The sequence below is a fragment of the Myripristis murdjan genome, chromosome 17, assembly GCF_902150065.1.
Source record: "Myripristis murdjan chromosome 17, fMyrMur1.1, whole genome shotgun sequence".
Lineage (NCBI taxonomy): Eukaryota > Metazoa > Chordata > Actinopteri > Holocentriformes > Holocentridae > Myripristis > Myripristis murdjan.
In genome coordinates, this window is record NC_043996.1 from 17,415,214 (window position 1) to 17,436,544 (window position 21,331).

At 42.4% G+C, this 21,331-nt stretch overlaps 2 protein-coding genes across 2 annotated transcripts; one reads left to right on the forward strand and one right to left on the reverse strand.

Moving 5' to 3' along the window:
* Positions 1–3,054: 3,054 nt before the first annotated feature.
* On the reverse strand, positions 3,055–5,013 carry LOC115375532 (COP9 signalosome complex subunit 7b-like). The gene is made up of 7 exons (XM_030074967.1): positions 5,001–5,013; positions 4,677–4,835; positions 4,387–4,462; positions 4,207–4,295; positions 3,853–4,055; positions 3,307–3,412; positions 3,055–3,224 (listed from the first exon to the last, which is right to left on the reverse strand). The coding sequence occupies exons 2-7, from the start codon at positions 4,833–4,835 to the stop codon at positions 3,108–3,110; spliced, it is 750 nt and encodes a 249-aa protein (XP_029930827.1). The 5' UTR covers positions 5,001–5,013; the 3' UTR covers positions 3,055–3,107.
* Positions 5,014–8,357: 3,344 nt separating this feature from the next.
* Positions 8,358–21,067, forward strand: vwa5b2 (von Willebrand factor A domain containing 5B2). The gene is made up of 22 exons (XM_030074295.1): positions 8,358–8,484; positions 9,954–10,135; positions 10,819–11,034; positions 11,910–12,135; positions 12,317–12,474; positions 12,841–12,972; positions 13,063–13,187; positions 13,296–13,472; positions 13,619–13,729; positions 14,503–14,705; positions 15,700–15,814; positions 16,047–16,232; positions 16,329–16,545; positions 16,653–16,987; positions 17,645–17,882; positions 17,982–18,308; positions 18,393–18,530; positions 18,682–18,810; positions 18,966–19,016; positions 19,753–19,864; positions 19,993–20,116; positions 20,254–21,067. Exons 2-22 carry the CDS (start codon positions 9,997–9,999, stop codon positions 21,016–21,018), a joined length of 4,224 nt encoding a protein of 1,407 aa, XP_029930155.1. The 5' UTR covers positions 8,358–8,484; positions 9,954–9,996; the 3' UTR covers positions 21,019–21,067.
* The last annotated feature ends 264 nt before the right edge of the window (positions 21,068–21,331 follow it).

Below are 21,331 nucleotides of genomic sequence, written 5' to 3' on the forward strand. Positions count from 1 at the left end.
TCCACTCGTTTCCATACGTTTCTTGAATCAAGTGTCATTTTCTTGATACTAGTGGGCTGATTTGCCTTATTTGAACAATTTTATTCTATAACAAATGAAATGGCACTGGAAACAATTGGGATCATCTCATCCCACTGCCAGATTTTTCACTTGTTTTAAGGAAAACTTTTTAACAGTGAAAATGAGCCTAAACGACTTGTTAAGATGAAGATTTTTGCAGTATGGATCAAACGTTGATAGTTTTTTTATTAGGCAAAATCTCTTGGTGATATGTGAGTCATACTATCACAGAAAGCGATGTGTGGTACAAGGCTTTGAGGGGTTAAGTCAGGAAAAATTTCAAGATTCATTTCATGGTTTATTGTAGTTTGTAAACTTTAAAAGACATCCAAAGCCAAAGAGTAATGTTTCCTGTCTTCTGTTTTCCTCGCACTGAATATGCAAATATAATCACCTGCTCATGAAACAGACCTTAAAATAGAGCTTTTCACAGTTGTTACTAATGAAATGAATTAAAGTTCTGTTCCATTTAAGTGCAGCAGAGTGTTTCAAATGAGCCAGCAGGAACAACACCAGGACCCTGGTTCTGCTGGACCTACATGGAACAGAACCTTAATTAATTTCATTAGTAAAACCTGTGTTGACCCTGCAATTCATGACAAAATGGTCGCTGTGAAAAAGGTCTGTAGAATGACCGGGTGATTTTAAGTGACAGCTATGATGCCTAATTGATTTCACTGATTAAATGTGAGACGGAGATGCAGAAAGAGACTAACTAAAGGATTTTTAAACCTAGAGTCAGCAGAAACATGGCTGTGCAACTGTATGAGCCATTCGGGTTACTGAGGGTAATCATATACTATGCATCCAGTATGTATTACTGGATGCACAGTATATAAATATATGTAATGTGGTTAACCCCATAGATGAACACAAATCCCACCTCTATTTCTGAGTGTAAAGAGAGAAAACTGAATGTGCATGAATGCAGATGCAATGTAGTATTACAAGCTTGTGCATATTAATATTATGTTACAGGCACTGAACAGCAGAAAGCTCTGCAGCAGACATGAGATTGATTGAGATATACAATTGATACAAACACAATGTTCTGTACACTCAAAGGCAGTGAAGGGGGACATGGTCACACTCTAGATGCACACAGAGAAAAGTCTGTGCCGACCGGTAACCCAAAGGAGGAACACAAATTGGAGTCATCTTTGAGCCAACTAACTGGCTGAACGATAAAAAGACCAGCAGCCGAATCTAGCATCAAAGAGAGCCGCCCACCGATGCCACAAGCCAATGCTGACAGCAGAGTTCACACTGCCAACAACATACGTGTGAGAGAGTGTGTGAGACTGCGTGTTTATGTTTCAGTGAAAGTTTGTGCAGCCAACTCTGCTAAATTCAAATGGCTGAGCTTTGATGTCGGAAAATCACAAGCGACTTTATCTTTGTGAAGATGAAAACCAAAACTAGGCTTCAAAAAACGTTTGAAACAGAAGGAAGGAGATGGGAAGAGAAGGTGAAACTTGGGGTAGATATAAGAAAAAGAAAAAATACACTTCTGCGTTTTAAAGCTCTACTTTCAGACATTTGTGTGTGTGTGTGTGTGTGTGTGCGTGTTTGTGTGTGTGTTTTGTTGTGTGTGTTGTGCCCCAGCCCCCTCCATGCACCCGTGCGGCACAATGGCCCTGAGATCTGAGAGTAGGCTCAGGCACAGCGGAGCGGGAATGGCATGGGACAAACGGGCGGCACTCTTTCATTTCTTCCCTCCCTCTATCCATCTGCCTTTGATGTCCTTTGATTAATCTGCCTTCTGCTCACTCTTCCCGTCCTTCATCTATCCACCGGACACAGAGGACTGGAGCCTCCCTCTCTTATTCCTCCTCCCGCCCGTCTCTGTCTCCACAAATTTCTGGGGGATGTTCTACTTTATCTACTCTTTCCTATGGTGGTTATGTACAGGACAATCTTAAATGTGTCTGTAATGTTAATGCTCAGTGGGTAAATAAGATTTTGATCATCAGTTCCAGAATAGATGGGCAATTTCCCTCTGTAAGAAAATTTTGTGAATGGCTAAGGGGAGCTGAACTTGCGTGACAGCCAATTGCACATAATGAATAGATCATTGCCAAGATTTATTTTCTTTTTTAGTCTCAAGAGACCCCCTGAATGGAGATAACCTAACCGTCTAGTCTGGCCTAAATTTTTAGTGAGTACTGGAGTTGCAGGGGTCAAAGTGGTCAGACTACAGAGATTCATGTGATTACACAATATCAATCTGCTGGCCTGTGTAGAAGTGATGTATCTTTACCCCAGGATGGACAGACTCCTCACTGGGGGGCTGCATGAGTAGGTTACATAAAGAAACCGCACAATGCTCAACACAAAATCACACCACAATGAGAACCTTAACAACAATCGTGTTGAGTAACACCCAGGTATTGTGTTCAGTTATGAAACCATTTCTCCCATTGTTTCAGCCAGAAAACAATTGAAATCTAGGTCAGTGGGGTACGCAAGGGAGAAGAGGTTCCCAACATTTCAGCTCAGACAGACACTTGAACCCCTTGACAACAGCTCGTCTGCACAGGCATGTATTGGGTCATTGTTAAACATGTTGTTAATTAGATCTATTATGACCTCAATGATCACATTAACTACCACTAAATGCACATTAACTATGAAATGCTCAATAATGCGATATAAAATTTACCTTAATGTAGTAATAATGAAGGATTGGATGATGATTTTATAAGTAAAAAAAAAAAAAAAGACTGTTCGGACATAATCTTCATCTTTTTATAATTAAAATGTATACACCCTTTAGACCCTTGTGGAATGAAGTGTAATATTTTTATTGAATGAAGGGAAATGGAAAAACCTCTATCTAAAGAAACAAATGTTTTGCATAAATTACTTACATTTCATGGCAACGAGTTTAGCTTGCATTCATGAATTTCCATTAATGAACAAGGAGGAATTATGCAAAAACAAGAAGGGCCCTCTGTGTCCCAGGCTTAGCCTCAACATGGGGTGGGGCACAGACCGATGCTTTGATGGTCACTGATTCTGAGAGGTTGGGTTTGTGCCCTTGGAGCTCAGTTTGCTGGTTGCTGCCCTCTAGTTGGGGATGGCAACAGCATCTTACGCTGTGAATGCAGGCTGTGATGAGATGTGGAGGAACTGAACAGAATCTGCTGGTGGATGTTCCTTACCTGAGGGGAGAGAGGCCAAACTAATATACTCACTCAACAAAGCCTTCTTTGTATTTGAATCCATCTCTCTCCCTATCCTCACCTCCGCCTCAATCTCCTGGTGGGCTTTCAAGTGGGCATCTTTGCACTCATTCATTCTGCCCACCTGCTGCGGTATAGAGGTTAAGACAGTCTCACAGTTGCTGCACCTGTCCAAATAAGCAGAAACAGAATGAAATGAACAGAAGTGAGGCACAACAGACCCTTCATTTGTTATATGCCTGTGTACAGCTGCACAGTGAATGGTTTCTAAATAGGTATTGCAAGTTTCCACAATTAATTAATGACCATTAATCAGTCATTGAATTCTGGTATACTGACAACTCTGAAATGCTTCATTTCATTTATAATGTCTGGTGTTGCTGTAAACAAACCGGATATTGACAAAAGATTAAAAAGTGCACTGGAAGAATACTAAAAATGATGCTTATGTAATTGGGATCAGAGTACCTAGAAAAATCAGACACTATCATTTTAGTCATAATGTAATATAATGCAACTGTATCATTCAGCACAAAGAAAAAGCTTGAAGAAAAAGCAAGAAAAACTTTCAGCAATTAATTAAGTCACACAAAAACATTCTGCTCACCACTGTGTGAGAATGCTGCTGATCTTGACGATTCCCTCATATGGGATGTCCCTACTAATACAGAAGTCGACCTCCAGTTGCTGCCTGCACTGGTCGAGCTTCCCTTGAATCACGCCTGCATACATGGCCTCGATTAACAAGTCCTCCAGCTGCCGAACACTGACCAGGTCTAAGTCCTTCATCAGGACAGAGTATGGGATAACCTGAGGAATGATAACGCATGGAGCATGGGGACATCACACAGAATTAAGGCTAGTGTAAGTTAAAGATAAAGTGGGGAAATAATTAACAAAATTAAAAATCCACAACAATTATCATTTATTTGCTGTTAAGCCGGGACTGTGATATTTTTACCTGTACATTTGCAGCCAAGTTAACAATAGACAGGTGCCTCAGTTTGTTTTTCTGTATCTCATTCAAAGGGGGTAAAGTGTTTTTCAAAGCTGGAAAGGAATAGCAACATAGTTGTAATTACTATCATCATCCATGAGTGGCAACTGCAGACTCTGAGTGGGAAGCAAATGGAAAGTGTACCTTTATAATCATGGTATGTGCCATAAGCAAAAATGGTTAGCAGGTGTAAGTAGCCCTCATCTGGACCTCCAGACAGCTGAAAAAAAAAAGTAATGGAGAAACTAGATGAAGCATGCAGCCAGTGACTCCCAGTTCACTGTTAACAAGCTACAGCTGATTTGAAAAGCCTGACATCTGGTGTCACACTTCTAACATTACATTTATTGACGCGTCTCCCGCTGTGACTATTCCGGATATAAGTCGGGTGTGGGGGAAAATGCCTACTTGATGTGTGATTTCAGCAGCATTACCTCTTGAACACAGGAAAGGTCAAGAAACTCCCCAAAGTCACTGACACCAGGGGCTGCCAGTAGCTGGTTGATGAGGCTGACCAGACTTTCATCTGTGGTCTCTTCAGCAAGTGACAGGCTCTGTTCACAATGACTGCTTTGCTCATGCTCCCCAGCCATCTGAGGAAAACAACAACAACAACAGCATTGTAGCCTACTGCTAAACCTCAGCTTTAGGAAACTTTAGCTAGCTACATCGCTATTATCTAGCTAGCTCGCTGTCAGCTTCAATATCAAGTGTTGTCGGGTACACAGGTTGCTAGGTGGCTAACCAGGAGCTGTTACCTGAATATCTGAAGTTCCTGAAGTGTGACCTAAAGAGGATCCCAGCAAAATTCATTCCAGTTTAATGTCATTATAATGTCACTCACAAGACATTAGCACAATAAAAGAAAGTAAGAATGAACTGCCAATAAAAATAGCCTGAGGCACCAGATAGTTTTATGTTTGTTTGTTTGTTTAAACACCAATAGCGAATCCAGCTGCCTAGCAACGTAAACCATTAACGACCGTTATGCAGCTTTAGCTAAGATTACCTTAACTACACTATAACTTACCCAAACATTAAATCGTGTTTACTGAAAAAAAAACAAAACAAAAAGGCGAGACAGTTACTAAGAAATAGAAACTATATATAACACTGTTTTAACACTGTCATGTCTGTCAGTAGGAGGATGTTGGCCACAAGGAGGCAGCATGAGCTACAAAGGAGGCTCGTGTAGGCTATACTGTGTATTTATGTGCAACATTTCAGTAATATAAAAGCACATTCACTAACAAAATCCAATCATGAAACCAAATAACACTGATGCTGAATGTCCTTTCAAAATCTTATAGCTTTACTAAAACGTTAGTAAGGGTACTAAATAAATAAATAAATAAATAAATAAGTAAGTAAGTAAAAAATCTTGCTTTGGTTCTGTGTGCTTATAAGTTTTTTTTTTTTTTTTTTTTTTTTTTTTATCTCAAGCAACTTTCTGCTTTTGGGATGCGTTGGACCGCTGTAGATTATGCAACTAGTCAAGTTAATTTGCTGCTGTTTCATCAGTCTATTTTTGAACTTATGTATCTGCCTGATAATAACTTTGTACTGCTTTATCCATTCTATCACTTATAAATGATGACTTTTATCTTGGGAGTGAACATTCACTAAGGTGCAGGATCAACTCTGTAACACAAATAAAACAAAGTATACTTTTGCAGTCTTTTAACATTTTAAGATGCAAAACTAATGATTAAAAAAAAAAAATTGAGTCATCTCCATGGTAGTATTTCAGACAGGCTGGATATTTAGCCATATTTGTCAAATATTCTATTAAACTGTGGTGAATACTGATGACCCTGAACTGTATGACTGTGTCAGGGAAAGCAGGCAACATGCACTGCACCAGGATTTATTTTCCGCTGGTTGCAGACAACATCCACAACCCCGGGAAACACCAATTATTTGGGATGCATCATTGTCAAGGTGACGTGTCACACCATGCTCCATCATGTCTGAGTGCAACATCCTGTGTGTCTCAGAATATCTGCATAAGAGGTTTGTCTGGCCAAAACTCTCCAGAGGGTAGTGTTAAAAATACACAAACACTACCCAAGTCATCCAACAGATGACAGTTACTTGCAGTTCAATCCCAAACCAACAACAATATCACATCTCAAATGCAACATCAAAATCAAAAGGCATGCAAAGATGGACCTTCCTCATAATCAATAGTGCATCTCCCCAAATACACATAGAGCTGACTGCACTGCAGTGAATGCTGTGCACTGGATGACCTGAGCTTTCACTCTTTCCATCGCAACCGACCATCTCTGAAGCAAGAATAAAGGACCTGCGGAACAGATTGCCTTCTGTTATAAATCATAAAAGTATGTTTATATAATACAAAATCTTAGAGTTGATACCTGGCAGAGTTAGTTTATTTGTGAAGTGATTACAAAGTGCATGTTGATTTTTTTTCTTGTCTTGTTGAATAGGGATAAATATTGTGTCAGAATTCTTGAAAGCAAGTGTGTTGAGTTGTCCCTCCTGGTTGGATCATTTGGGCTTTGGTCAGCAGATGGCATAAGAAAGTCTGAAAAATGACTGAAAAACATTTTAAGGGATTTAATTTGGACAGAATATTTTACTCAGGATAAAATATACTTATTTAACAAAATAGATCAAATATGCTCATGGAGCCAGGAACAGCCAGTTTTATATGCTCTTATGCTTGCCTTTTGAAAATGATTTTATTTCTATCAGGTTTGTAGCCGAGATTTTACTAAAATATAGCAGAATTGGGGATGAAAAAAAAAATGACAAAACGACTATTATTTTATCTTATATCATGGTGGTGTTACCTTCCTCATGTGTGTGGCTGTCGAGGCTTTGTCTGCTGTGATCTCACTGACCTGGTAGGAAAGGCAGATACACATCGCCCCCCTCCTTTCTCCGGTCAAGCCATTAGCCATGAATTATGGTGCTGCTACCATCGCAGCCAATTGTCTGGATAAAAAGCAGACTCTGTCTCACTTGTGTGTATTATGCCTGAAGTGCAGGTTCAGGACCAACATTTCTGATCAGCTTTGTGGTTCAAGTTAGGGCAGGTAAACACTGATGACACCTCAGTCAACAGAAAATATTGGCTGGTGCAGAGTAGGAGGAGGAGGAAACTGCACATCGAGGACTGATCACACCAAATTTACTCTACTGAGAAGAATATATAGATTTTTTTTTAAAAAATTTTTATTTTATGGTGCATATAGAAAATAAAATATAATACAAGAACAAAATAAACTAGGAGTGGCTAAAGTTTCTGAAGAAACTTTAAAATTGCTTGCCTATGTTTCCAAATGCGTGGCCATGCACTAGACTGCCATCTGTTTTTCTATGCTGTTAGTAGTTAATGCTATGTTTGCTGTTTTGCTAAATGGTTGCATTGGTATACAAAATAGTTACTATGACATTGGCAGGTAGTTAGGATACTATGGTGTTCCTGGTGGTTGCTAAGCTGTTGCTATGGTCTTGTGAGTGGTTGCTACTGTCTTTTGTGTAGGCAGTCCCTATGGTGTTCTGGATGGTTGCTGAGGTGTCACTAGGTGGTTGCTATAGTGTTCAGCATGGTTTCTAGGGTGTTGACAGGCAGTTGCTATGGTGTTCGTAATGGCTGCTAAGGCATTGCTAGATAGCGCTATGGTGTGTCGAGGTGTTGCTGTGTGGTTGCTATGGTGTTCCAGGTGGTTACTAGGGCGTTGCTAGACGGTTGCTATGGTGTTACTGGTGGTTGCTAAGGCATTGCTAGGCGGTTGCTATGGTGTCTCGGAGGTTGTTTGAATAACTAAATATATTATGAAATATTTGAAATGTGACTAGTGTAGAGAGAGAGAGAGAGAGAGAGAGAGAGAGAGAGAGAGAGAGAGAGAGAGAGAGAGTTTTTTCTTTTACACTTTTTAAAATTAGTATTACCTTTATGTGTATGCACATTTTATTGTTCTTCCTTTATTGTGTTTATTTGTCATTTATTTCTTTGGCGACATGTTTGATCCAAAACGTCATGCCAGAGCGAACTGAATTGAGAGAGAGAGAGAGAGAGAGAGAGAGAGAGAGAGAGAGAGAGAGAGAGAGAGAGAGAGAGAGAACAGGGTCTCCGGTCACGGGGAAAAACTCCCACGATTTCTCACCGGGAGACCGGCGGGCAGATGTGCTGGTGGAGGGTGATGCAGAGGTGGCACATAGACGGATTAACAAACAACTGCATTGAGCACACAAAGCAGAAAACACACAGTAAGTAATTCCGGGACATTTTTGCATGTTATCTCAGGAGCTTTTAACTGCCAAAAGGGACTGCAGTGGCTAACTCTTAGTGAGCGATACAGAGTATAGGCTACTGCAGAAATATTAAACAACGCGAAACGAAAGAATAGTAGTAACTTGCTTTTGATTACTTTCAGTGAATAAAGTTAACCCCCCAAATCTTGCCATTAACCAGACTGTGTTACTGAATATTTTTTATTATTATTATTATTTATATGCAGTAATGTGTGAATAGATGGTGGTTTCTATACAAAAGTAACTTGTGTTTTTCACCCAGAACTTTAAAGGAAGAGTGTCTGTATGTATGTGCCCTCACTGTTTTTAATACATCATTATCTCTGCAGTGCCTCTTTTGTCTTAGTGATAAAGCTACACACACAGTCTGCAAGGCTCGTCCAAAAGCTTGCTACACCTTAGAGCCTCAGCAGCCTGAGCCGGGATGCTGCATTGTATTTTTCCTCTCTTGTGTTTTCTGGCTGCAGTACTTTAACAAACCAGGCATTTATTTGCCTGTTATGAGCTGAGAGTGCTCGGGAGCCAGATGGGGGCTGTTGATCTTGTTAAAAAGGTAGATGTGAAAGGACCATTACCTGGACCAGAGCAAACACACACACACACACACACACACACGCACACACACACACACACACACACACACAGACACACAGAGTTCAGTGCAGTGTACATTCACCGAGCTGTGATCTAACTCTCCTCTCTGCACCTGCTGCACTTAAAGTTATTAAGTGGTCAGTCATGAAGAAGGTTATTTATTGTCATTCCTTACAGTCTGAGTTACGTAAATGCAGACTTTGAAGAAAGTTTAGATGAGTGGATGAGTTGTGAAAAGTTCTTATTTACAAAGGCGTTACAGCTCATCTTTGTTAGACATTGTCATCTTTAGGGTGAAGAGGATTTCTAACCTTTTCCAATCGTTTTGTCTTGGCATCACAAACCCGGCAAATAGTAGTTTGCCATTTCTTATCATGCTGCTGTGTGGTTAAATGAGAGTAAGGCTGCATTTGCATAGAGGTTGAGCTATGATGGTATATATCAGGCATTACACACAGAGTAGTAAGTGTTGACCTGCTGTGTTAATGATTGACCTAGCCTTGCAGCAGGTTGCTAAGGAGCTAGAGAGAGAACCTGGGTTGGTTACATGTCCAAGAGCCGATATCTTTAAACAGAGATATCCTGCAGTCCAACAAGTGAAACATGTGAAAGTAATACCACTTTATAAGTGTTTAATCAACATGATGCAAATCAGGACTGATTCAATCAATGTTATTTCCTCTGGCATAACGCTTCGTATCCTCAACAAGATCAGTGTGATTAAACACAGAATGGAAAATGAGAAAATTTAAATGCACACTCACAAGTGCCTCTTCCACTCTGCCTTGACCGTGTGACCGATCCCCGTACGTGACTGTGTCCTCATGTAGCCAGCAAAGTAGAGGCCTGTTGGCAGCCTGAAGCCCTGAGAAGATGGTGGGACTGAGAAACCGCTCCACATGGGAACCCTTGCTACTCAAGGCCTCTTGCATCAAGTCCTGTGCCAACGGCTGTTCACTGGGCATCACTGCACACCTGACCTATGCCAACGCTGACACAGAGTCAGTTGAAGGTGAGTTGGGGTTCAGACTAAGGCTGGGGATTGGCACTCATTCTCCAGTTCAATTAGATTTCAATTTACCAGATCCTGATTTGATTTGAGTCCTGTTTGGTTCAATTCCCTATCAATTCAGTTAGGAATAATTCAATTAAATTTCAATTTGCAGCTGACAAAGTAGACCTTCACTTTTGCCCAACTTTTCTTTACCATCTTGTTTTTAAAATACAAAATACTTCAAGACATCTGTTTGATGGTGCTTCAGTGGGGGATTTTCCACCGTTGTTTGTTCTTTTGTTTAAAATGTAATTTCGGCAGCCGATCATATGGTAATATTTCAGCAAACAACTGGAGGTGCGCAACAAACAAAATCTTGCAAAAATCTTCACACATCCGCAGAAAAAAAGTCTTTGATTAAAAGGCTGAACTTTGGATTTTAAGACCTGATATTAGATTGTTCAAATAAAAAAATCAAATCAAATAAAATAAAAAAAAGAGATTAATTTGAAAATCAGTATTTTTAGTATGACTTTTACCATGCAGTTACCTCATATCCATCTATAAAGCACTGCAGAGAGGAAACTGACATGCTTCAGAGTTTCATTGCTCTCTAGGTTGGAGCAAAAGTCTGGACTCATTGTTTGGTGCCTCTGCAACAGCACTTTACCCAAATCCTCTGTTTGTGTATCCCGTTTTAGGTGTGTTTGTGTACCCTCTCGGGGAAAAGGAGGTTGTGGTGGGCTTTGAGGCTGTAATCGCAGGCCGGCTGGTGGGGGTACAGATCCAGAACCGAGGAAAGCTGAAGGACTGCTGTCTGGATTGCTGCCCAGGCTCGGGTCTTGATGGCCAGTGTGGGAATGGCCGGGAGTGGGGCTGCTGCGGGAGCTCCAGTCTAGACATGCAGTGCACCAACGGTGAGGAGGCAGAGGAGGGAGGGGCAGTGAGGGAGAAAATGTGCTGATGTGCCCATATATTTCTCTGATATGATTTCATATGGCTTCTGCATTTAGAAATGAGCTCTGCATCTATGCTGAATATTCAGCTCTAACCATGCTACCAGGGCTGCTGATCTACCCATTATCCCAAGACAACCCCTGTAATAAATCAACCCAACAGTTATTGAGCAGTAATCAACCTAACTCATTTATGGATACTGCTAGAAGACACTAGTCACTGGGCCTTCTCTGTTTAATACAAAGACATTCAGGCCTGTACACAACACAGAGCTGATGGGGAATATCTGAACACCAAGGAATGTATACATTCTTGTATGGTAAAACTCCAAATACATTATGCAAACTGATTTCCTGTCAGGATCATCAAAATGTTTGACACACTGTATTTTGTCTCTAGATGGAAAAAAAAGTGTCAGTTGAAATAGAAACACAAATCTGATCATTTCAAACAAAGAGAGGGCGATGGATAAACAATACTGCTTTGATCCCTAACCTGGATACAAATGCAGCTGTGTCCTTTCATAGCCCCGTCTTAGTCACACTGAGGATGCTGGGGTAGTCTTTAAGGACAGGCAACAGAGGATGATGGATTTGGCTGCCCGCCTAATGGTGAAATGGCTTTCACTTAGTATAAACATATATCAACTGGAAGTGCCTGTGGTGCACTGTGGTATCATAGACATTTGGAAATTTCTCTGATGCACACAACACTAGACAAATTCAACCAATTCTTCCCTTAATCCTTGACTATTTTGATTAAAGATAAATTTAATTTTCTTGTTTGTCTGTTTTCATTATTTTAATATGCAAGTAACAGCTCTATTTTGCCCCAGGACATCTCATCCTAGATGAGGACCTGGAGAGGACCACCTTCATTGTGGGCACAGGGGTCATTGGCCCTATGGATATAGTGTCTATTATCATAAATTCTACAGTAGAACTCCCCACATTGGAAAATGGAGCAATCCACATTGTCTACCCCACACTCCTCACCCCAATTGTCAATGGACAGATGACTCCAAGCAAAAGTGAAAATGGAGGCAAATCAGATGAAACAGGGTATGCTATAATATCATCTACTAATAGTGAAAATACTTTGAAATAAATTCTACCTTAAAATTTACATTTTATGAAATTAGTCATAATTAATTCAAATAAATGCTTGTTCCATTTGAATAAATTCAGAGGTATATTCAGTTCTGCTGTTTTCTCAAATAATCTAAATTACTCTCTTGCTCAGACCAACCAGTTGTTTCGGCGCCACCTCAGGCAAGCAGGAACGGGTTCCAGGCTCTGAGCAGCAGTGTGCCCATGCCATCCTCACCAGTCCAGCTGCCAACCTGGCACCCTATGAGCTCAACTTTCAGCTGCTAGTCAGAGGGGCCTGTCTACTCGCTGGTATTGCCTGTCTCCTCAAGTGATTTAGATTCTGGGTTTTTTGGCGCGCCCATGGTGAAATACTGGAGCAAAAATATGTGTGAGGAATCCTGCCAGAAAGCAGAGTTATTGAACTTAAAAATAGGATCCAGGTTCAGACATTGCCAGTACACAAGGTGAAAAGCAGCTAGAAATATACAGCAGGACTTAGTCTGCTCCACAAATATAATATATTTAACTATATGCATCATTGGTCTGTATGCTTTATAACTAATGTCATGATATCATCCAAAATGTATTAATTGAGTAGAGACAAAAATAGCGCTTTTATAATCAGCTCTGTTTTAAATGGGCCTCTGTAAGTATCTATTGCTAAATCCATTCCAGGACTGGAGAGTCCGACTCATGCTCTGAGGGCAGATGCAGACCCCAGTGCTCAAAGTGCCTCTGCCACCTACATCACCCTGGCACAGGAGCATCCATATGACAGACACATAGAAGTCATCCTGCACCTCAGTGGTAAGCTATTCAGAATTGTCCCCAAACTATGATTCATAATGAAAACGTTTTTTTTTCCCTGATTTTTGACATCTGCAAACTCTTCTGTAGAACCTCACAGCCCATTGGTCATCTTGGAGAAAGGCAGGCTCTCCTTCAGCCAATATGAGCAGCAGATCACTTCCCGCCGTGATTTCATTCGCTCTATGCGAAAAGATTCAGAGCCAGAGAAGAAGGTTAGTATCATTTTATGTCTATTTGCAGTTCAAATCTCAAGCCGTTCATTCCCATCTCAGGGTTTTCTGTTACCTCGTGAAATGTCAAAGTCAGCACTTTGGTTGCAGGTGGAGTTCGTAAGGAAGCGGTACCACAAGGACATCCTGAGCTGCCCTGTCTTGATGCTCAACTTCTGTCCTGATTTGTTGTGTGAGCCTCCAGAGCTGCACAGCGCCACCAGGGAGCTGCTCTTCCTTATTGACCGCAGTGGCAGCATGAGTGGCACCAACATCCATCGCATAAAGGTGAGCTCCAGTCAGTGGCAGTAGTATACATGGGACTTGAAGCTGCAATTTAAGGACATCCACAACACTGCATGTTAAATGTGAATCATATGCAGTGATTCACATTTAAAGGGCCCTGTGCTGTCTACCCTATTTTGTTTCCTCAGGAAGGCATGATGGTGGCATTGAAGAGTCTCCCTCCTGGCACCATGCTCAACATTGTGGGCTTTGGCACCACCATCAAGACCCTATTCACCTCCAGCAAGCTCTGCACTGATGTTGGTTTTAAATCTGCACTGACATAACTATGGCAATCTAGTGAGAGAAATTATATGTCGATCTCAGAGACAGATAGAAGATACTTCATGAGTGTGCCCCACACATAAGATATGGAACAGATACAGAACAGATACACTTTGTGCACAATGCACACACCTTTTTTTGGATCATGCCTTCAAACAATTGATGTTTTTGATCCATGCAGGACCCTCTGTTCTGTTTTGTCCATCCTCTGTTCCTCAGTAATCAGTCAATAGGTCAGCTGTTTGGGTTGCCTTAGTAGCAGAGTATCAGGTTTTAGCAGAACCACGGGTCTGCAAGGACAAACAGTCTTTGCACATGCTCTAGACCATATGGTGACCTTTTATGCATATTAACTATGGTAGGAGATATCCTTCCATCCCCTTTCCTGTCAGGCATGTTTGTCCACCGTGTGATTTGAGGTAGATTCAAGGCAGGTGCTAACAACTGTGTATGTTTACCCTGTCTTTATTAGACAGGGATTGATTAAGTTCTTCGCTAACCTCACTGGGTAATTGGGGAATCTGATATCAAACATAGTGAATTTATCTCAACAACATAGATGATGTTTACACAGGCAAGGACATGTAATTGGACAGGTGCTAGTACATGATTCTCACTGCAGTATGAGTCCTTTCCTCCACTCTAATCTTGTACTACAGATACAATTTCTCCCCATCTCTCTGTGTAATATACATGTGTGCATGTATATGTTTATGTATATGTATGTATGTATGTATCTTTATGGCAGGTCACTCTAGTGCAGGCATGCGAGTATGTCCAGAGGATGAGGGCTGACATGCGAGGTACCAACCTGCTGGGGGCACTGTCCTGGGTGTACCAGGAGCCCATGCAGCGGTCATGCCCGCGCCAGGTTTTCATCATCACAGATGGGACCATTAGCAACGTGGCCAAGGTGCTGGAGCTGGTCCGCAGAAACACATGCTCTGCCAGGTATGGGGTCTCAAAAACAAAACATAGCCATTTAGATATTTACTCTATGGAAACTGCATAAGAATAATGCAGAAAAGTGATGTGAGTGCCCAATCTGTGGCAAAAACGCATAAAAAATGGACCTTAATTGGAATGACAAACATTAACAAAGATTTACACTAGATTTCGCAATGTAATCAACACTGAATTACTGTAGGAAAATAAACAGAAAAATAAAGAAAAAAAGGATAGGGAGTAAGGTGTGGGACTTAGTGAGGCAAACAGAGAGCTTAAAGAACCGACTGTGATCAAAGTACTTTGAAAGAAAGAAAAGAAGAGAGTGAGGTATTTTTGGCTCCACCCAGTAATCCCGCTAAGTGCTCCTCTCTGCAGTCCGCCCTCTGGTTTCTTGTGCATTGCTCAATAACTCCATTTATCCCTCATTAGTATTCTCCTGTTGGATTGGCTTTGCCCAACACTGTTTTTGTCTGTCCCTATCTAAATATGCTCATGGTTGCTATTCCTTGATCACTAACATATTTCAGTTCAATTAACGCTTTAAACATTGCAGTCTAACTACAGTCTATCTTTCCCTGGACCCTGAGACCCAAAGGTTTATTATCTCATTATGCTGATACATATTTTCAAGTACTCGGTCCTCTGCTCTTTTCAAACTCTTAATTAGCCAAATGGCTTTTGATCCCATTTCTGTCTTTTTCACGGTTCTAAATTTCCCTTACCTGAGGCACAAGAAAATCACCATATGCCATTAGGTTTCACAAAAATGTAAGTATATACACTTTATGTCATTTGAAGTGTTGAGAGGATCAACTCAATTGATTGAAAGATGCACCTATATATATTACAGACAGCAAATAGCATCCAGGAGCACTCAGTAATGTGAGAGAGGATAAGAGAAGAGTGGAAAGGAAGATCTCACATGATGTTTGTGGTATCATAATTCAGTTTTCTCAGGGGATGTGGATAAAACTGAATGTTATCGATACCTTTGCAGATGCTTTGGCTTGGGCCTTGGTCCTCGAGCCTGCAGGAGGCTCCTGCTGGGCGTTGCCAAGTTGACAGGAGGAACTACAGAGTTCTTGTACGATGATGAGAGACTCCAGCCCAAGGTAAGAGTAGTGCAGTACTGCCACCTATTGGAGAAAATTTGTATTTCAGTGCAATTATCTCAGTTTGGGATAGAAAAACACAACACTTTTGTACTTGTGCATGTCTTTCAGCATGTTATAAGCCTTTTAGACAAATTATCACCAACTGATTTGCAACAGTATCATGATAATGTTATAGACTGTAGCTTGGACTACATGATGTATTGTGACTAAGGTTAGTCTAACCTCTCAGTTAATCAAGTCCCTGAAAAAGGCCTTTGAGCCTGTGCTGACTGATGTGCGAGTCGACTGGTACCTGCCGGACAACATGGAGGCTCTTCTCTCACCCAGTGAGATCCCTCCAATCTACCCAGGAAATCGTCTGATTGGATACTGCACTCTGTATGATATGACTAATTTCAAAGCCAAAAAGACAGAGGTATGTATCACTGTATTCTTTGAAAGATAGCCTGTGTGTGTGTGTGTGTGTGTGTGTGTGAAATTAGATCTCTTACCCAGCTCTCTTATTTTGAAGGCTCAAGGACATAGCTATAAAGGTGTCCACCGTGGCTCCATGGGCTCAGTTTTTGGCCTATCTAATGATGAGCTATCGCCTCCTCCTGCCTCAGAGCTCCTGCCCATGGTGACATCTGCAGATGGCACTGACTTGGAGGAGGCACTGAGGGAGATTTCCAGAGAAATCTCCTCTGAGTTCTCCTGTGCCAAGGACACAGACCCTGGCACCAGCCCAGGTCTGATATGAAATATGAATATGAATGTTGGAGACAGAATTTAAAGGATTTACAGACTTTCTGGAAAACAGAAACAACTGTCATCAGTTTATTTTTGTTGTCACTAGGCGTGGAAATGGACTGGACGAGTGACGTTCGAAAGAGGATCCAGGAGAGGTCCTACGTCCAGGAACAGTATGTCCTCACTCGCTGCTCCCTCAGCAGTGAGAGGGGACTACAAACACACTCTCACTCCCAAACACACACCTCCTCCATCTCTGACTCTGCAGGTGGCTCTTTTCTCCCTGAGCCTCACTATGGTGCCCTGCTGGACACAGGGTCCCTGCCCCAGGGCCTGGAGAAAATGCCCCCTCCAGAACACAGGACATCCCTGTCTCGTTGGGCAGACTCACCTTGTCAACAAAACCTCGCCGCTGAAAACTCTGACAATTGGTCAAAAAAGGTAAAAATAAATTAACTGAAAAAAATACACTTTTTAAAATTTAAACACTGTGAAATAAGAGCAATTGGTGAAGTGCCTTGCACCTCTAAGCCTATCTTATCTGGTGATGATTTTGCTAGTTCTTGGATAACTTGCCAAATATAAATTATGTGATGTCACACCCAGATATTCCCATCACACCTACAGAGGAGTTTGATAGGGAGAAAAAAAATCAGTTACCTAAAACATCAGTGATAAATATAAGGGTTTGGTAACAGCCCTTCACTATCAAAGAGCAATAGCTTTTTTTTTTTTTTTTTTTTTTTTTTTTTTTTAATAAAAGTATCATTTTCCACTGGTATTCAAAAATCATAAGGGGAAAGAAAGAGATATTCATTTCTCCTCCAATAGTAGCCTCAAAAGAGCAGAATGCAATGCAGCCACAGGACATAACACACAGCTGAATGCAACAAGTTCACACCCTCTCTAGGTATTGTCCAAAGTCATTGTTGGAAGTGTAGGAAATCAGTAACAAGTACAAGTAGGAACACAGGTTAACAGAAAGTGAGCACACCAAAACTGTAAATTACAGTACTTGGAGCTGCCTACAGTACTTTGGAGCTGCCTAACCTTTGAGCCTCTTTGTTTCTTCCCTCCTCTCTTTTGTCATACAACCAGAATGGACGTCTGTATGGAGGTGAGGAGTCTCGCAGGAGACAAAAAGCTTTGGCTCGTTCGACCATGGCGGCGCGAAGTTTCTCCTCCCCCCAGGGTGAGCTGGACATGCACCGTCTGAGGAGAGCTCTAGAGAGGGTCTCCTTTGATCAGACCCTTGGAGGGAGGCTGGACGAAAGTGATGGGGAGACTCTGCCCACCCCATGTGGGGCACTTTCCCGCAGAAGCCTCACCGACTCCAGTAAGATAATATCGACAGTAAAAGCAAAACAATCACTTTCTTTCGTCCTCCCTTCCATCCATTCATCTGTCGCTCTCTTTCTCACCGTGACTCCCTCAGATGGGCTGCTGTTCCCTGCCTCTCCTCTGGACTGGGACAGCTTCACCGACCCGGAGTACCTGTTCACTGCTGCTCCGCTTGAGGATCCCCCACCAGGGCAGTGCCGCTCCCTCATTCACGGAGTGCTTGGCGGTCAGCCCTTGTCGTGGGAGGTCACTGTGGACCTTGGGCACCTCTGGACCCCTGAGGGCCAGGAGACAACAGTGGGTGGGGGAAGTGGGGGAGGAGGAGGTGAACCATGGGAGGAGATCATCCACCAGCTGACTGCTCGCTCTGTTATCAGAGACTTTGAGAAAATGGCAGAGAAGGAGACTGACATTGAACATGGTGAGGTGTTTCTCTGATTACTTTACGTCCGTCTGAACTGCTATTTATGCCCTTTACTATTTTGTGTGATGATCTGTCTCATAGGCCCAGCTAAGCGATACCGTCTGAAGGCGATCCAGACCAGTAAGCACTGTAACATCATCTGCATGTACACAACCTTCACTGCTATTGACAGCAGCTCCAGCAAAGGCTTGCCAGACAGCACAGAAGTCAAAAACACAGGTGTGCTACCCAGTCATCACACACATACACACACACACACACACACACACATGCGCGCATCAACCCCAGGGTTTGATTTCTAATCTCTGTGTAGACCAAGACCCATTTCTACATGGATACTGGTTGCGTGACCTGCGTTTTGTGTGCATAGGGGTGCGTTTGGGGAACAGGCAGAGTTCCCAGTCGGGTAGTCGCAGGCAGAGGGCCTACTCTGTCGGTCTGGGCCGACGACGCTCCAGCAGAGACAGTGAGGAGATGGAAGACGCTTGGAACTCCACAGGTACATAAACTGTAAACTGACAAAACCTCCTGAAATGTTTCATTCTCTAGTCATTAATGGTTACTGTTTTGCTATGAGTAGTAATAGGTCATCAACTAGACCAGTACGTAATGTGGAGGAATTTTAAGTTATCAAGATTATGTGGTGTTTCTCAGACAAGGATGACACTCCTGCCTCACCCTGTAGCCTTGCATCGTGGGATTCTAGTAAGTACTGCTCTTCACCTGCTCAGTTAAATGACTTTGAGGTCACCATAGCCTCGAGGTTGGAGTAGTAGACCGGAAGCAGGTTTAAACCTCTGAGCTGAATGGGAAACTCTGAGTGGGGGAGATGACCCAAAACTAGGGCTGAGTGATATGGACAAAATCAAATAACTCAAGATCTTTGACAAAAAAAAGTCTGAGTATCGATATTGTAGGGATGACTATAAATGCTTTTATAAGATATTTACATGCAGGAGATTTTTCATAAACAATCATTAGTAATGTGGATATGATGACCAAGCAGGTAGAGGCAAACACCTATTCAGAAAATTCGATCCCTTTATTGTAATTCACGCTTTAAAACCAGGAACAATTGTCTTATATGATATTACAATATCAAAATTCCCAGGCAATATCTTTTTTCATATTATGTATCAATATTATATCATTATATCACCAAGCCCTACCCAGAACTGCTCTCCCCTGAACTGATCACATTAAACTAACCCACAGAATAATAACAATTAATGGTTAACTCCTATCTGCTCAGTGGTAACCAGGCTAAGCCTGTCTTTGTTTAGAGAAACTTGTGTGTTACTGCTATGAAGCTGGAGATTGCTGAATAAGGAAAACCTTTCTCAGGTTAAAAAACAAACAAACTCCAGTTATGAAACATTATTTTAGCACAATACGGATGCAATATAATTGTGTAATGCTTCATTCAATGCCACTATGTCAGATGTAGGGGGTGGTGCCTATCCTACCAGCCCCCCAGCCGTGTCAGGTGCCTCAGGGACTCGCTCACAGCGATCTGTAGAGAGCAAGTCAATGGAAAGCTTCTTTGGCACGAGGTGAGACTTACACGCAAATGCCAGTTGCAAAAGATGAACTATACTTCTGGAATTGTACTGTATCCTTAACTGTAATAAGAAAACACACACACACACAAAAAAAACCCCCACCACTTTATGTTTTCCAGGTTCCCTCTGGGCAGACTCAGGTCCTCGATTTCATCAGGAAAGCAGGTTCCTCTCAAGTCCCACTGTCTGTCTGCAGAGACTGAGAAACAAGCTGAAAATGAAACTCCAGACTACTTGCCTCTGGTGAGACGCAGATACTCACAAACACACAGACATATGCACTAATAAAAATTGCAAGTACACACACACACACACACACACACACACACACACACACACACACACGTTCATTACTCTTTACATCCATGCTGTTTCCTCAGGTGAATCTCCAGCTGGCTTCAGGAGCTTTCCTGCTGACGGAGATCTACTCTGACTGTGTCCAGATCCCACTGGACCGCCTGAAGAGGGCCTCACCCTACAGCCTCCACCGCCGCAGCCTCAGCCCGCCGTTCCGCTGCACATCCCCGAGTGCTCCATCCCTCTCCTCCACTGCCAAGCCTCCTTGTGGTCCAATGAGTCACCACGCTTCCTTTCCTCCTTCCTCCTCCTTCACCAAACCCCCTGCTCCTCCATTCCATCACACTCCAGATGACACTCCCCTGACGCTCGAGCCAAGGCTCCGCCGAAGGCATTTGTCTGACCGGGGGCCCATCACCTCACCCCCTGACCTCCCCAGCTCTGAGGAGGGCTCCCTGGAGCTTTCTGTTGGCCACTCCCAGAACCCCAGCCATGGCCAGGCGGACAGTGGTCGTGGGTCAGAGACAGACGTCTGCGAGGGCTCCCCAATGGAACCAGTCACTGCTGAGCTCCAGGGGAGCAGTCAGCTGGCTCAAGAGGACCTGGAGGGCTCAAGCTGGGCTACGGCTGTGGCTCTAGCCTGGTTTGAGCACCGCTGCGCTGGTTATTTCATGGAGTGGGAGCTGGTGGCGGCAAAGGCAGATTTCTGGCTGCGCCACCAGGAGCTGCCAGAGGGAGTGGACCTGGCCGGGCTGAAAGGAGCTGCCAGACAGCTGTTCCTGCTGCTGCGCCACTGGGATGAGAACATCAAGCTGAACATGCTGTGCTATAACCCCAATAACATGTGAGACAAATATCATTATTATCATTGGAAGATGAGCCAGATCCACTGGGCAAATTAACAGTAGCATCACAGACTTCACTTTTTACCTTTATTGTGACTCCAAAGAAGCAATGCCTTTACATGAATAACTATAGTATGTCCTACATGATTTTATCTGCAGGGTGAACTAATGCCATATCTCAGTGCCAAGACCATTTTAATATTGTTAGGTTGCACATCAGAAATTCTACTGCTCTAACAGTTTATATTTTATGTGACAGGAATACCGTTTACTTGACATAGACCAAGTGGCCTTTTATTATATTCTAAATATGGTT